Consider the following 18404-nt stretch of genomic DNA (forward strand, 5'->3'; position numbering starts at 1 on the left):
AATACTAGCAATAGGAAATACAAATTGTTAAGCCCTTCAGAAAACTTGTAAAATTTCGCTGACTTTTTTGCTAAATAGTTGCAATTTGGTACTGTGACGTTAAATGGCTTCGACTTGAATACGGAGTAATTTTATAAATTCGGTACTTGTATTTAATTACGAATATTGTGTTATTGAAATGAGTTCCAATTAAGACATATATTTCCATCAAGCTCTGATTCCTTTGCTGCATGGCTTTGATTTCACTTTGTGTCCTTTTTAGTTTTATCAAGTCCTCAATTTTTGAATATGTGTTTGATTTTTGATTTTTTCTTTGTCGAAATACTTATCTTGTTCAGACCAGCTGGTACTGTTAATGTAACTACTACCACTAGATAGATACCCCTGATAGTAGATTGTTAGTCCATGAAAGTACCAGCAGCCCTGTAGCCCGTACTTCGGCACTGGCATATAAATACGGATATTGTGCTATTGAAATTTGCTGTGAAATTGCGAATCTGGTGCAGAAAATTATGTTCAATTAATGCAATAAAAAAGAAAAAAAGTCATTCCTTCGTTTTACATAAAATTAAGAAAAAATTATATGCTAATAGTTTTCGTGTATGTCTGAAAATATGAATTCTCGATAATTCAGTAAAATGCAGTCAAACAAAATTACTGAGCCCCCAGATAAAATAGACAACGGGAAGTCCATAAAAACTGACATAATCGAACTTTGGACTTTAACAAACATACAGAACGAATGGAAAACAACTTTCATATTCCTAACTTGGTTTAGGCATTTTTCGAAGTTAAACCTGGTTTAATAGCTATCTAAACCTCCCATTGTTATGACAATTGTCTCTGGCTTTTACTTTATAACTTACTATCAGTTATGATGATTATAAAAAAAACTGTGAATCGATTTGCTGGTCTCTAGTATAGTATAATAAAAAGGGTATGGATTTTTTAGTTATTCATTTTTTACGACACTGAAGTAAATCAAACCATTGATCATCCAAAACCAAAGTAACGGTGCCTCTAAAGCTCATCTTCATCCTAATGATATAATAGTACGGCCTTCAAATGTACACATCTTAAGACTATTTATTTCCTGTTTACCATGATGGATGCTCACAACTTAGAATGTCTGATGGTGCAACTGTAATCAATATACACAGTCATAAGAGGGATGAAGATATGGGTAATGTTGGATATACCATTATCATTGCTTGTGAATCACATGTCAGGAATTTTGTTTGATAATTTAAAAATGAAAGTAAAAACCAATGTTCACTACGTTTAACTTATAATTGATTTAAGTATTGTCAACAGTATCTTCAATATGGAGAATATGAGTACAAAATTCATCAGTTTTAAAAGTATTGACCATACAACATTTTAACAGTTTCCGTTTTGAAATATTTTTTTGTGATATAAGTTGCATGCTGATAGATAGAGAATCCTCACTAACAAAGAAGTTCGTACAATTTAACGCCAACCGAATACATATTACAAATGCATATGTTCAGATTGGGTTGATTGTACCAAGTCAGGAATATGACAGTTCTTATCCATTCGTTTTTTATTGATTTTGCCATGTGATTAGGGACTTTCCGATTTGATTTTCCTCTGAGTTCAGTATTTTTGTGATTTTACCTTTTAGACTGATATTGAAAGGGTTAAAAAGTAGAAATATTGTTAATCGATTCTATAAAAACAACTTTTTTTTAAGTTCAGCCAGAATAATTGAAGATTTATTCAAATTTAAACGTACATATAGTTATAGATATTCAGTCAAGTCGTAAGTTAAGACAGTAGTTTTATGGTACTTTTTTTTATAAATTTCCTGTTTACAAAACATTGATTTTTTCGAAAAACTAAGGATTTTCTTATCCCAGGCATGTTAATGTCTGTGTCATTTTGGTCTCTTGTGAACAGTTGTCTCATTGACAATCATACCACATCTTCTTTTTTATATAATTTACCTTAGCCGTATTTGGCCCAACTTTTTTGGAATTTTGGGTCCTCAATGCTTTTCAACTTTGTACTTGTTTGGCTTTATTTTATAACTATTTTGATCTGAGCGCCACTGATGAGTCCTATGTAGACGAAACGCGCGTCTGGCGTATTAAATGATAGTCCTGGTACCTTTGATACTATTTACCGGTGTTCAAATCTAGTTAATCGAAGAAGACAAGAAAATCAAGGTTGCAAACGAAAACTAAGCGAATCGCATAAACCCTTAAAAAAAAGGTCGAAAGATACCAGAGTGACAGCCAAACTCATAGATTGAAAATAAACTGACAACGCTATCACTGAAGAATAAAAAACAGACAAATAGTAGTAAAAATGACACAACATACAAAACTAAAGACTAAGCAACACGAACCCAATAAAAAAAACTGGAGGTGATCTCAGGTGCTACGGAAGGGTAAGCAGATTCTGCTCCACATGTGGCACCCGTCGTGTTGCTTATGTTATTACAAATCCGGTAAATAATCTAATTCGATAGGTCACATTCGTGAAAATGGAAGGGTATTGTAGTTACAACATAAGGAACATGAGCAACACCAGGTGCGTCTACAGGAAAACTCTGTAGCTGACAATGCAGCACCCGTCATGAGAATACATACTCAGTCAAACATGTAACAATCGGTAAAATTGAATAAAAGAAGACTACTAGTATACCGGTATCTCATAGTTAAAGATTGCAAAATCACGACAAAACAGATACAATTAGAGTGAAATCAGGCTGCACTGAATAATCATAAAAAGAAGTAGTGAGACCTTGTATATTGAATTGTTAGACATCTGCTACTTAACCGTTAAAAACCGTCGCACGATTGTAAAATGACATCTAGTAAGTAGTGAAAACGGCATTATAATCATATAAAACAGGTAAAAACGTTTAGTGTTCGTACTAATATACTCCAGGTGACCCATAAAAAGAGAACGTATTTTGATGTTAAATGTCTTTATTTCACGTAAATCAATATACTTGATAAAAGGTTTGCTTCAATTGTTTCATTATCGTTAATCATATTTTGATTTGAACTGATTTTCTACTGGTAATCTCCTCTCTCTTTTATGAGTTCATGATTAAATAATTTATATATTTCTCACAGCTACCTTTGATTAATCCTTTAGTGTTTTCTGACGTTATATTTGAAAAGACAATGTCTTAACATGATTTTATAAAGTTACTACATATGTATTCAAATGAAAAAAAAATCAGAGTTTTAAAATCCAAATATCATGTCTTCAAGAAAGTTATATAGCTTTTCAAATTTTGGTCTCTTCTCTTGATTTTCGTTCCAGCATTTCAGCATCATATCATACAAATCATCAGGACAGTTTGTTGGCTCTGGATGTCGATAACCTTGCTTTAATTTAGATAATACTTCAGTGTCTTTTACACCTTTAAAAAAAGAACAGTGATGCTATTGTAATTCGAATCGCTGAATAAATAATAAATGAATTCAACATTGTTTAAAAATTGCAAGGTTTTTACTATCTGTTATACTAAGAGTAATATCTTATGTTTATTCTACGGATCTGTTGGTGTGTCGCAAAATTTGAATTTTGAAGACATTTAGTCGCGAAAGTCCTCATCTACTCTTTATCTACTCCAAATTTGTCAAAACTTTTCAATTTTGATCCTCGTTGCTCTTTAACTTCGTACTTTATTTGGTCTTACTATTTTTTTATTCGAGCCTCACTGGTTGACGAAACGCGCGTCTGGTGGTAAAATGTTCACACTAGTATCGATGATGAATTAAGTTTATACGATAAGCTATCGTAAAGAACTTCGTTAAGATGAAGTCACTATGAATACATTATGTTAATGGAATAACAGAAGAAACAATAGATTTGTATTCAAAGAAAATGAATTAAATACCTTGATATGGGACTTGCCCATGTGTCAGGAGTTCCACAAGCAAAATTCCATATGACCAAACATTTGATTTTACACAACATTGTCCGCTTTGAAGAGTTTCCAATGCATACCATTTGAACAGAGACGAATCAATGTCTACAATAAATTATAGGGTAGAAAGTTCATACAGTTTATACATGTAGCTTAGACAAAAGCTAATATACAGGGTCGACCTAAATTTAAAGCTATTTTTTCATTTACCTTTCATCCAAAGAGTAATATATAATTTTTATTCAACGGATATGTTGATGTGTCAATTATAAAATTTAATGTTGATTTGGTATTATGAATTATTGAAACTTATCATAACAATGCGTCGTAAAGTTATATGAAAGTTACAAAAGCGTACTAGTAGTTACAAAGTAGTGATTGAATACTCCGATTTCAGATCAGATCTTTCTTTTTCCGTAGTTTGTTGTCGCGATGTGTAATATCTGATAAAATCTAATAAAAGGGTCATGTTACATAACTTTTAATACAAATCTTTAATTAACCGATTATTTCGGGTGACAGGGCGACATTTCGATTACAAATTTTGCACGAAAACATAAATTATCAGAATGGATACTTTTATATTTATGATTTTGTCATATAAATTTACGATTTATGATATAAAAATTGACTGAAACAATAGAACTGTTATGCCAAAATTCGTCTTCAAATAAAATGCATAAACCATTGAGTCTTCGTAGTTCGGCAATATTTCGCAGTACATCCGAAAATGTTTTTGGGAGTCAATAGGACAAAAAAATCTAAAAGTTTGAAAGGCGAGATTGTGATTGAAGCTGTGTGTATTCAAATTTATGTTTTCAGATCTTGAACGCCGCGTCCCAAAAATCTTAGAACAATATGAGGATTGATCAAAGTGGTGATAACAATATGTAAAACGATCAATTTGAAGTAAAGGAAATCTTTGTTAACCGGTATTACTTTCAAAATGTCAATTTCACTACGACTTCTAGGTTATATTGTATGTTAGGAAATTTCGTTGAATATCCAAACCCAAACAGAGAGTCGTTATCCATAAGTGTCGAAGAGAAACCGAAAACACAATGATTTACACGAGTAGATAGTTAGTTATCCCTTTGATCAGCAGTAAACTAGGAATAAATGTGAAATCCGCCCTCTCACTACCTTTTTATTGCATTGAGAGTAATTTTGGTTTGCTACAGATTCAAGTTTAAACCACGTTTGAAACATTTTTTTTCATTTAGAATGAAAATTATCTTGTAAGATTCATTATGTTTATTTTCCAAGAGGAAGGGGAGAGCCTCAGATGGATAACATAATTAACTGTATCAAATCCATATATTAAACTTACCGATATATTTTTGAGGTGCTCCAACATAATTTTCTGGAAAAAAACCTCTTTGTTCTTTCATTTCACCTTCCCACCAATTTTCATCCTCGGTACCAATAACTGTGATAACGTCATTCTTTTGAAATGACAATTCGTCACTGCTAGCAGCAGCGTATGGATAAAGTGCAATGACTTTTTCAGCTGAAATATTTTAGTTTGGATTGAATATTAAAAGACATGGTAAAATACTTCATTTTTCTTAGAGAAGAATGAGAATTGAAAAATGTGGATAAGGACCTGCTTACCGTCCAGGAGCACCTGAAAGCACCCCCGTTTTGATGGGGTTCGTGTTGCTCAGTCTTTAGTGTTGCATGATGTGTTTTGTATACTGCTGTTCGTCTATTTTTTTTTTTTTATTTTTTAGTCGACGAGTTCAGTTAATTTCGACTTATGAGTTTGAATGTCCTTTTGTAATAATTTGATAATTGATGCCAAAAAAATAGAGGTGAAAGATACTAGAGGGAAATTCAAACTCCATTTCAAAGTTGCGTAAGCACACTCCTCATTGTAAGTCTATATCATGTATTAGCGATATCGATATGTTTATTATTATGTTAGTAAATGTACAGATTACAAAACCTTCACCAGATACATAATGAAGATTCCGTCAGATATGAGTTGAAATTAGTTCTACAAAATGACGGTGTGAAAGTGATGACGTTGTAAACGTAAACTCGTCCATTGTTGTGAATAAATGGTAAATAAAATTTAGTGAGAAAGGTTATTGCACATACTAGTCACATATTCCAATCCAGAAATTTTAGCCTCCTCATTGTCTCCAATTCGAATTTTACTTGCTTGTAAACCACAATGTACAATTTTTTTGGTCTCCAACCAGGACATTCCTCGTGCAACCTTTTACAAATATAGCAAGCATGTTAACAGAGATATAATTGTATAATGATCCGCTTACTCATAGCACAAATTTGGATGGCATAAGTGGTATCAAATGCTAATATACCTGGGGCACAATAATAATTTCGGGTTAAAAATAGGTTCTCATCGCTTAAAACTTTATCTTCTTTGCGCTGTTTGAATGATATTTGATATCATGTTATGTTTTACTTCCAGTTGAGATGTTTGATTTTCACCTTGGTTTGTTCCTATCATTGGTGAATAACTATTTTGATGGGTAGTGAGTAGATCAGTCCTGGAACATTTATACATAACCTTTATTCTCATTTCAGTATGTTTTTTCACATGTAAATTAAGTAAATCATAAAGGATCACATGTTATTCAGCATAAGTACTTGCCACTTATTTGCCAACATAAGTGTTTATTAAGAATTATTGACACGACTGAATGACTTGGACTCAAAACATGAAGTACAGTAACATAGTTCCTGCTGACTGTATAAAACTCTTTAAGCTAGTTAGTATACCCTTTCAATCTAAGACCTAAAAATGATAGCACAAAAAAAAATTGGAGTATGAGATAAATTTAACAAATATGATGAGAGTATTTTTTAAAGATAATTATAAGATCTTTTCTGCAGTGTAATTTCAGATTCCCTAAATCACTACCGCAAATTCTTTTTCACTGAGGTTCAAGTTTTTGAGAGGTTAAGCTAGCTGTTGTATTGACGTATGAGTATAGGGAGAGGTTTGTCTAGATTTAAAACAATATATCCACCATTTTCTACATAATGAAATGCTTCTACCAGTTCAGGAATATGACAGTTGTTTTCTATTCGTTAGATATGTTTGATCTTTTGATTTGGTTATTTCTTTAAAGAACTTTTCATTTTGAATTTTGCTTGGAGTTCGGTATTGTTTTTATTTTACTTTTTACATAAATACATGTATTATATAAAAACGAGTTTATGTTGGTATACCCTTTTTGAAATCATTGTCTTACCTGGGCTGCAACAGCAAGCAACTCTGTTTGATGAAGTGATTGTCCCTGCTTCGAATGTAAATATTGTACGAGATTTTGCGCCATGTACTGGAAAACAATGTTGTTGGATGCTTTCTCTTCAAATGCTCCATAAAACTTGACGATGTTTTCGTGTGTTGTTTCTGTAATTTGTTCTACTGAAATGTTTTTGGCCCCCACCTTGAATATCTTGACTACCACTGGAATGTTCTGTCTCAATTTACCTATTCAATGTATAGTTTCGTATTTGTAAACATATCTTGAAATATATTACATCATTAATTCATTTGTACGTTTATAAAAATATGATTTAGTAAAGAACATATTCGTTACCTTTCCATGTCTCTGTAAAATATCCAGTGCTCAGTTTGTGTTCTAACATAACTTCGTTTGGTGATAAATTATTATGCCGACCTGAAATGAAATGATATGTGACATTGTAAATTCAGTAGTACCTGGGTAACGAGTAATTTACAAACGTTTCCGGGATATCTTAAATCCTTTTACGAATACTGTGTATACTAAGTCTTAGAACAAAAAGAGTTGTCTGTTTCCGAATATCTAATAAGAACTTGATTTTCACAAATATATATGCGACTGTCAAATCCCATATCAACGTAGGTATATTTTCAAATAATTACATTAGATGTATGTTTCATTATAATACTTTATTATGATTGGCTAACTGCACATCACGTGTTATTCCGTAAGCAGTTGCATTGCTCAATACAACTTTTCATTCATGATAACACGTGGTCCAACAATAAAGTGCACAGGTGAATTAAATAAAAAAATATATAAAATTCGTGTTTTCATGATCATAGTTAAAAAATGTAATTATAAGTATTGAATGCCTTTTTTGTAACTTTATAGGGTTGTAAAAGCGTTGACCGTGTGCACATTTTTAGAATGAAGCGCGGAAACAAAATGTACTTCGGTCAACGCTTTTACACCCCAATAAATTTACAAAAAGAAGCATTCAATTCTTAAATAAAAATGTTATTCCTTTATTCCATGATACATTTGTCACTATTCCGTTTGTGGCACTCACTACTAGACATGACTTCAAAATAATGATAAAAGATGTTTATCGTGTAATTCGTGCATTTCAAACAGTTTTTTTTTCCAAATTACCCGTCATGATAAACTCAGGTTCTGAAGATCATTACGTTATTGAAGGAAGGCTTCAATATTTATTGATACTAGGTTCCTTCATAAAACCCCAATTATTTCGGCATAATAAAAAATGTTCTCTTTTCTAGCCGCCCAACTTATATTGTATACCTGCAGATTTTACATATGAAGGTTCTTTGGAAATTTCATTTGTGACCTCTGATATATCCTCATAAACTTCATCCGTCTACAAAATTTAAAAAATATATATATAGTGTTTAGCAATCATATGAAGTTGAATGATTTGTTTGTACAATTTCTTTTTGAATATCATCCAGTCTTGTGATAAAAATTATACTTTTTTTTTATTTCTTATTGTTAAGTGTGTAGTAGGTAAGTGTTTTTTCCCCAGATTTGTGCCAACAAAACTATTTTTTGTTGAATGGAAAATTAATTAAAAGGATTTTTTTATTAGTTAATCAGTTTTCCATGAGAAATATTTTTAAAATAGCGAAATGAGTACATGAATGAGCTAGATTTAAATAATATTATTAACAATAATTCATAAATTCATACCAGTTTCTCGGATAGCTTTTCAGTTTTGTGGTGATCCTCTTCCATACTGATGCGTGCTAAATCTGTAAGATAAACATTGTATAGAAGAAAACTGAAGTTTCTAAAATGCCTGTGTCGCTTATCTGTTTCTTTCATAGTGGCCCCTTATGGGAACAAATTACTAATAAAGGGGGAACACACTATCAAGAGTTCCCTGAAAATTTAATCATGTACACATATTTATAGAAATTATCCTGCTGATGAATTTTCATGTATGTTTTAAAGTTTTCAAGGTGTTTGGCAACAAATGCAAAATACAGATAACAAAACAGAAGCGCTCATCTTGATATAGATCTCAACATTTTTGACATTTTTCTACTATCAGATTTTCTTTCTCTTTCGATTTTCAAGGTAATAGATAAAACTTTCATTTTATCGGACACATTTTTCGAACTAAATACCAAAATCATTATTGTGGCCAAACTTAGTTTAATTTGAGACAGTAGTTTCTAGTTAACGGTCGACGACAATGGACAACGGATGTCAAGTGACGATTAAAGGACAATTAGCCCTTTGAGTCAAGTGAGTTACAAACGACATACGTTATTCCATGGAATTAATATTGATAATATATCGCAATGGTTATTCTTATTTCAATTATCTAATGTTTTGCAATATGTATGTATATATTCCATTTCATTGATAACCTTTTTTTCGTTGATATTTATTATAATAATCAGGAAATAACTTAACTCTACCCGTTTTACAGATGCATTGTACATGTACCACTGTATTTTTGTCCATCTGATGAGTTAAGCCTTTTTCAACTGATTTTTATAGTTCGTTCTTATGTTGTACTGTTATACCACTGTCCCAGGTTAGGGGGAGGGTTGGAATCCCGCTAACATGTTTAACCCCGCAACATTATTTATGTATGTGCCTGTCCCAAGCCAGGAGCCTGTAATTCAGTGGTCGTCGTTTGTTTATGTGTTACATATTTGTTTTTCGTTCATTTTTTTACATAAATAAGGCCGTTAGTTTTCTTGTATGAATTGTTTTACATTGTCTTATCGGGGCCTTTTATAGCTCACTATGCGGTATGAGCTTTGCTCATTGTTGAAGGCCGTACGGTGACCTATAGTTGTTAGTGTCTGTGTTATTTTGGTCTTTTGTGGATAGTTGTCTCATTGGCAATCATACCACATCTTCTTTTTTATATGTTAGATATCTGTAACAAATAATCTATATCTACAAATAGTTTCAATCCTTTTAACGTTTTGGTACGAAGACATGTTTCGTTTGGTGTTTTTATCAAAAGAAAACTTTTAATTTCCTGCCTTCAACAAAGTCACAATTTTTTTTAACTACATGTATTTAGTGAGAAATATTAACATGTTGAAATGACTTTTTGGATAAAATAGAAATGAGCAACAGTCTCAACCAAATATTTATTTTTATCATGCAATTGGGTGTTCTACTATACAGATACAGCCCTACAGATATCGCTATACTGTATCTGTATACTATACAGATATCGCTTTAAAGCTCCGCCCACTGCCGGACTGAGTATTGTCTGAACCTGTGTGACCTCAGAATGTGTATTCCAGTTGCATTCCAGTGACGATGACAATTGTCGATTTCAAAACTTGAATGTGTATGATTGTGTTACAAAATCCACCATGTCAATTTCAGCATGCATGTTTAGTGAATGTCAAGTCTGAAGCGTAGGACAACTCGTAAACTTCTGTTTCAAATTTGATAATGTTTTGTTATTTGTTTTTACTGTTGAAATTAGATGTTATGTTAAAATAGATAATTATTCACCTTGAGCGATGTATTATTGTTGACCATTCGAGATTCTTTTTTGCGAACCCGTCTTCAGCGTAATGTGTGATTTTGATATTACTACGCGGGCCTCAAGGGATTACAAACCGAAAATAAATGCTAAATATGTTAGTTTTTGTGTCTTTCAAAACACAAACAATGTACAGAATTAATTGCAGGATAAAGACAATAACTGTTTAGTGTCTTTAAATATCAGCTGTATTTGTACTCGGCTCGAAACAGGTGTAGTAGCTCGCCAAAAGCTCGCATACACCTTGTTTCCTAGCGTCGTACAAATACAGCTGATATTTAAAGACACTAAACAGTTATTGTCTATTACAAACAGTAATATATGCAGTGTTATTAAATACAAGAAGTCCTAATGCAAATACAAGACAAAATTCAAAATTCAAAAACATAAATATTGACATTCTTGTCTTAATCTGACGGATGTTTTTAAGTCGATTTTTTATCCTTATGATTATTTTTTTTATTCAAGGGCTTAAACAAATTATTGTCTTATCATACCTTCTTCTTATTCGTAACTATTCTAGAAATATTAAGAACTAGACATACTGTATGGACACTTGATTTTCTTCTCTTCTTCAAATAATTCATATCTCAAAAACATGTAACTATTCTGATTTATATTTATTACCTGCCGATTTAACATATGTACTTCCTTTTTTTATTTGTTTGGTCACTTCGTGTATGTCATCATACACTGAACTGTTGTCTATATCTTCCTCCTACAAAAATCATAATTTACATGGATTATATATTGAAAATTAAATCTTTACCGACCGTGCAAAGGCTGTTTAGCCAAGCAAGGTCGTTAAATGATTACTCCTTCTTAATTGAAAAGGGGAGATGTTTTAAAATCCCAAGAGAGGAACGACTTTGTCATAAATGTAAACTACTAGAGGATGAGAAAGATTTTTTACTCTATTGTGATTATTATAAAACACTAAGAAATGCCTTTTTTGAACACATGTGTACTAAAAATAATAACTTTAATAATTTAAATGAAGAAGAAAAAAATCATTATTTACTAAATCCATCAACGCCCTTTATAAACAAATAAGTAAGGATCCTTCTTGAAAAAGTCATTAGAACTGAGGACAGGAGATTAAATTTTGATGCTGTTGTTATTGTGTATGTTTGATATGTCTATTTTGGTAATACATGTTGGCCACAAACTGCAAAGTTTATACGACAGGGTGAATTCATGCAGGATAAATGATTTTGACAAAATGAGTAAATAAAATATTAAATAAAAAATTATAGCCATGAAAAAATAACATTTCGGTACCGTCAAGTTGTTTTCATTTTGGGATTTATGTGTATTCAGGGCCGTAACTACCTATGAGGCAGGGGAGGCAGTTCAGGGGAGGCAACTGCCTCCCCTGAATTTTCTACACCAAAATTTTTTTTTTGAAGTAAAAAAATAAAATATTGACAATATGTACACGAAGAACTTGAATTTATATTATAAACAACACAAGTTAACAGTTTTAACAGTGTTATCATGATACGTAATATCTGTCATTTTTCGGATTTTTGATCGAAAGTAAACCGTTTCAGTATTTGTTTTATTTTCAGTCTAGTATAGAAAGTCCCTGGTTGTAGTTATATACATGTCTGTTCAGCTTTCAACAATATTGAAATTCAAGATCCTCGATAAAAAAAAATATCTTGCGTTTATAATCTTGCTTTATATGTTTTTTGAACTTACCAGTTTCTAAAAAAAATATCTTTAAATACAGAAAATACAGATAATAATTGTTTGCATGAAAATTGCTCCAAGGATCCAGCAAAACTGATCTTTCTTAAAGTAAGGAAATCGAAGGAAAACGGGTAATTTAGCCATATCATTTGAGAAAAAATCCACGGTCACAATATATTTAATGTTAACAATTATAGGTAAAAGTACAGCCTTCAAGACGGAGCTAGCCTTGGCTCACCCGAACAGTAATCTCAGCTTGTTTTTGCATAAAAGTTGCTTCCAGGTTCAAGCAATATTGATGTTTCTTAAAGTAAGGAAATCGAAGGGAAGCAGGTAATTTTTAGCCAATGACTTCTAGAGAAAAAAAAAATCGGCGGGGGGCTGCGCCCCCTACACCCTATCAAAGGGGGCTCAATCGGCGGCCCCCAAACCCCTGCCTCCCCTGAATTCGAACCCTAGTTACGGCCCTGGTATTTTAGCGCAAATTGCAACTGTGTTTTAAAAGATTATTAATGCCGAAAAGTGGATATTGATAGAAAAAAAGGTGTGCTGATTGTTTCAACTACTATTAAGTGACTTAACGTATAATTAAAAAAAGAATGGTTTGGTGTATAATTTTATTAAGAAAACATTGTTGATGTTATACCTGTTGCTTGCTTTTCTCAGTTTGACTTAATCTTTCCCTGTCCAAAATGTGGTCTTCTGAGTCTTCTGAATAAGAAAGTGATAATATATTGTCATCATAACTGTTATCATAAGTGAACAAAAATAAAATTGAGAATGGAAATGGGGAATGTGCCAAAGAGACAACAACCCGACCATAGAGCAGACAACAGCAGAAGGTCACCAACAGGTCTTCAATGCAACGAGAAATTCTCGCACCCGGAGGCGTCCTTCAGCTGGCCCCTAAACAAATATATACTGGTTCAGTGATAATGAACACCATGCTAAACTCCAAATTGTACACAAGAAACTAAAAGTTAAAATGATACAAGACTAACAAAGGCCAGAGGCTCCTGACTTGGGACAGGCGCAAAAATGCAGCGGGGACATTTAAGAAAACAACAATGAGACAGCAACCCGATAACATAATTAAGACATGTTAGCAGTCATAGTCTGCCTTGACCTTATTATTCAGGTATCCCTTGTTTCTATAACTTTCTTGAAAAACAACAATGAGGACGCACTAAGTGATATCTTCACTTTATATTGTTGAAACCGCAAGGCTGTCTATATATGTTGTTTCTTTAATGTTGGTTTTTCGTTTTTAATTTAGTTTTTTTAATAATAAGGTTATTATCATATTTCCTTTTCAGCTTGTAAGTACATTGCAAGTAAATATGATATCTTTTTTTTCTTTTTTTTTTTTTTACGATATCTTAAGATTTGTGGACAATTTCTCATAAAAACGGGACAATGGAAAATCTTCAGAAATGACGTAAACGGAAAACAAATTTATTCTTTTTAATTTTTAAACATCTAAAGGTTTAGTTAAGAATCGTGAGAAACTTTCATTTAACACAGAATAAAGTTATCAATTTATTATGGGCTAATATAGATAATATTATATTTTTATCATTATCAAAATGTAAACAAAATTAATATCTTAACTATGTCATCCAATGGGGTTTATATATTTATCTACGTAACTTCCTTGTAAAAAGACTAAAGTCCTTCACTTTTATTTTCTGAAATTATGAATTGATAATTGATTACCTCTATAATTAATTTTTCTGCGCAATATATCGGTACCAGGTACGTACTTCACTGGGCAAGGTGCATTCTGTACCACAATGTTACCTAACGACTTTACAGAATAGTTAACTGTGTCTTTATACATCAACTTTACATTCCGAACATTGGACGTAACGCTTTTCATTTTCATTTGATCTCGATGTAAATCTAGCTTCAATCTTTCAATTAGGAGAAGTGCTTTGTTTTCTGATGCATGTTTTCGGATAAAATCCATTTCTTGTTGATAAACAACAGCACGGTTTTTTAACTCCTGAAGTTCTTGTTCGTATTTCTCAATTTCGTTAACATTGCTTTTTACAGTTTGTGTCAGGTCCTTTGTCAATTTTTGTTCTACATTTTTGACTGTAGCAATGAATGATGATTTTACGGATCCAATATCAGCAGATATAATTTCCTCTTGATGAGAAATTTCCTTTATATTTTCATTCCCTACATTTACAATTTTGTTGCTGGTCGAAAATATCTGCTTACTCTCTTTGACAAGGTCGTCTATTAAACCTGTCTGCTTTATTTTCAATGAGGCACTTTCAACTGGTAGAACATTATCACAATGCTTGTGAATCTCAAGCATACATGGTCGGCAACATATTTCATCATGGATGCAACACACTAAATCCTGTACGAATAGACGGTGTTTAGGGCAAACAGGGCTTGACTGAACCAAAGCCACGGGTAAAGATGAAACATTTTGAATATCAATAATAGAATGTTTTAGTGTTAGTTTATTTTTCCTATGAGCGATGTTACAGTCTGAACAAATAGCTTCCTCGCAATCTACGCAGAACATACAAGCGGTATTTGTCCCATTTTCACGTGAACAGGGTTTGCAAAACTCGTTATCTGCCATTTTTGTGATTGACTACAAAGAGGATAACATTGGGTCTTATATTCTTTTCTTTAAACACCACTAATAAGATGTAAAGAAATTACAAAGGCAATTGAATACACTATACATTCAAAGGATATACTACACAACAGTAAAACAGAAAAGGAAACAAATCTGAAAAGAAAAGTATTAGAAAAGTAACATATTAACCTGAACAACCGAATGATTAACTTTATATTAATATCAGATTTTATGGAGAACCATGTTATCCGCATTTGTAAGAAATTCATTTGGTGAATTTCAATCATAAATATTTTGGAAACTACATAATTATTTTAAATCTTTAATACTGACCACTGAGTAATACATCAAAATATGAATTAAAAATATAAGTAAAACACTGTGTAAATATATTTAAAATTGTTAAAACTTTTTCTGTAAAAAATTATTTAAAAGTATTTAGCTGAAAAGTATCTTCTCTCTATATGATAAACGAAAAGATCAACCGATTTTCATATACAAATGAATAGTAAATGAAAGAACCAAATACTTACGATGAAATAAAGTTTGTCTTCAAGTTTCTGATGTTAAACACTCCATATAAACAGATTTAAGTATATTTTCAGATAACACTTGTTCATAAATTAAGTTATCTTGTTTGGTTGTTTTTAAACTTTGTATTTTTAAATATGTACATTGGCGAGGCCAAAATGAACGAGATTTTTAAATAAAGATATGTATTATCACATGTCCTCAATATAATAGTATGTGATTTGCAAAGATAAAGATGCGGACGTTTACAAGTACATTGTGAGATATCACGAAAAACGTATCCAGTCATTTAAATGAAATGTAATTACGGTGTACGTATGATTTGAAAAAAAAAGTCAAGACTCAGAACAGTACTGAATCATTTTTGTGCTTCTTTGTTAAATATGTGTTTGTTTTTTGTTCTGATTGAGATTGTGGCACGGTGATGACTGCTGTTCCCCTTTTTTGACAATTTTACCTAGCATTTCTTTTTTGTTCGCGCATCATTATCAATATAATGGAATGTGATGCGACTGTCATACAAGTGAGAGGTTAAGCTCTTTAAAACCAGGTTCAATCCATCACCATTTTCTACATAAGAAAATGCCTGTACCAAGTCAGGAATATGACAGTGGTTGTCCAGTCGTTTCATGTGTTTTATCTTTTGGTCTTGTCATTTTATTAGGGACTTTCAGTTTTGAATTTTCCTCGGAGTTCAGTTTTTTTTGAGATTTTATTTTTTTCTGCATACACGTTTAGCACATACTTACAACTTCTCGTCCAATCAAATTGGTTGAATTTACCTTCTAATTTTCATAGTACAGACTTTTTCCGTGTACTAAGTAACTACGCATGAATGACCACAAGGGTAAGATTTCATTGTATTGTAATCAAGATATTAGAACAAAAATTGCTACTGGCTATTTTGAAACAAATTCTGTGTTCCAAATTTAACTAAATAGTTTGTAATTAGTTTTCAAACAGATTTTTAACAGATTTTTAACATCCTACTAATCAATCTTTTGATCTAAATTTTGTTTTGACAATTAAAAAAGTTTCTTTCATTAAAATAAAGAGTAACAATTATGGTGCTTTATATCTTGATTAAAGTACAACTCAATCTAAAATTTGTAATCCTTTATCTTCCATGCAGTTACTTTGTACACAAATAGAGTCAACCATGAATCATTTGAAGGGAAATTATTAATAAAGCAATTTGATATTTAGTCATAAATTGGTCGATAATTGGTTGCCTAATGTCCAGTGACAAATATTTCATGCATATCAACTTATCAACTATCCACTAGACTACCTATGGGTACATACCAGGGGCAGATCCAGCCATTTTTAGAAGGTGTTTCAACCAAAGATGTGGAGGGGGGGTCCAACTGTTTGTACTCATTAAAAAGCATGTTCAAGATAATTTTAGGTTTTATGTGATATTACAAAATGTTTTCAAGAATGTAAAGCTTTCACTGCAATTTAAGAATTGTCTGCTCTTGGTCAATTCATTTCGTCATCTTACCATGTAAATAAGTACATGTATAGTAATCTAACAACGCTTTATATCAATAAACATACTTACACCAGCAGCTACCTTCTTTACATTCTAAAGTCAAGGGCCTTTTGAAATCCCATTTTTACAATGATGATATTATAGTGAGTAGATTTACAAAACTACGTAAATGAGCTACATCCAGTCAGCCAAAACATATCAATAGACTAATTACAGGATTACTCAAGTTGTAAATATGTGCTAAATTGGATATTGTATAGAAAGGTATATACTATGAAAATAAGAGCTTGGGGCAAAGCCCCTTGCTCTAATTTTTGTCGAGCCTTCGACTTTAGTCGAAAAAGCGAGACTAAGCGATCCTTCATTCCGTCGTCGTCGGCGTCGTCGTCGTCGTCGGCGGCGTCCACAATTATTCACTCTGTGGTTAAAGTTTTTGAAATTTTAATAACTTTCTTAAACTATACTGAATTTCTACCAAACTTGGACAGAAGCTTGTTTATGATCATAAGAAAGTATCCAGAAGTAAATTTTGTAAAAATAAAATTCCATTTTTTCCGTATTTTACTTATAAATGGACTTAGTTTTTTCTGCGAGGAAACATTACATTCACTCTGTGGTTAAAGTTTTTAAAATTTTAATTACTTTCATAAACTATCCTTGATTTGTACCAAACTTGGACAGAAGCTTGTTTATGATCATAAGATAGTATCAAGAAGAAAATTTTGTAAAAATAAATTTCCACTTTTCCGTATTTTACTTATAAATGGACTTAGTTTTTCTGCGAGGAAACATTACATTCACTCTGTGGTTAAAGTTTTAAAATTTTAATAACTTTCATAAACTATCCTTGATTTGTACCAAACTTGGACAGAAGCTTGTTTATGATCATAAGATAGTATCAAGAAGAAAATTTTGTAAAAAAAAAATCACTTTTTCCGTATTTTACTTATAAATGGACTTAGTTTTTCTTCCAGTTAACATTACATACAGTCTGCAGTTAAAGTTTATAAAACATTTATTAGATTCATAAACTATCCTGGATTTTTTTTACCAAACTTGGAAGCTTCTTTCAATCAAAAGACAGTATTGAGAGGGAAATTTTTATTGATGTTTTTCCTCATTTTTGTTGAATCTGCAATTAACAGCAAAAGTAGGCGAGACACTGGGTTCCGTGGAACCCTTACGAATTTTTATAGTATATACCTTTCTATACAATAACCGAGACGTGTGTGCAAAGTATGAGTTTCTAACTTGGTGGATTGTTGTGTCATTGGCAATCATAATTACCACAAATCATTGTTTTTATATAAATAAAGTTAACAATCCTGAAGCATGAAACTCAGTTAGAACGATTCACAACGAAAAAGATTAATTTGTACTTTGTACGTTGCGTTTATCGTTAG

General features: G+C 31.8%; 1 protein-coding gene across 2 annotated transcripts; it reads right to left on the reverse strand.

Annotated features, from left to right (window-relative positions):
* Positions 1-2939: 2939 nt before the first annotated feature.
* Positions 2940-17155, reverse strand: LOC143063705 (uncharacterized). 2 transcript variants are annotated; one of them, XM_076236023.1, is made up of 12 exons: positions 17071-17155; positions 14090-14987; positions 13020-13084; positions 11306-11396; positions 8845-8906; positions 8440-8515; positions 7489-7569; positions 7138-7379; positions 6014-6134; positions 5241-5420; positions 3881-4015; positions 2940-3400 (listed from the first exon to the last, which is right to left on the reverse strand). In XM_076236023.1, exons 2-12 carry the CDS (start codon positions 14973-14975, stop codon positions 3222-3224), a joined length of 2118 nt encoding a protein of 705 aa, XP_076092138.1. In that variant the 5' UTR covers positions 14976-14987; positions 17071-17155; the 3' UTR covers positions 2940-3221. The 2 variants fall into 2 exon arrangements, with proteins under 2 accessions (XP_076092138.1, XP_076092137.1); XM_076236022.1 differs by lacking the exon at positions 17071-17155 and adding an exon at positions 15509-15711.
* Positions 17156-18404: the final 1249 nt, after the last annotated feature.

The sequence above is a fragment of the Mytilus galloprovincialis genome, chromosome 2 (assembly GCF_965363235.1).
Source record: "Mytilus galloprovincialis chromosome 2, xbMytGall1.hap1.1, whole genome shotgun sequence".
Classification (NCBI taxonomy): Eukaryota; Metazoa; Mollusca; class Bivalvia; order Mytilida; family Mytilidae; genus Mytilus; species Mytilus galloprovincialis.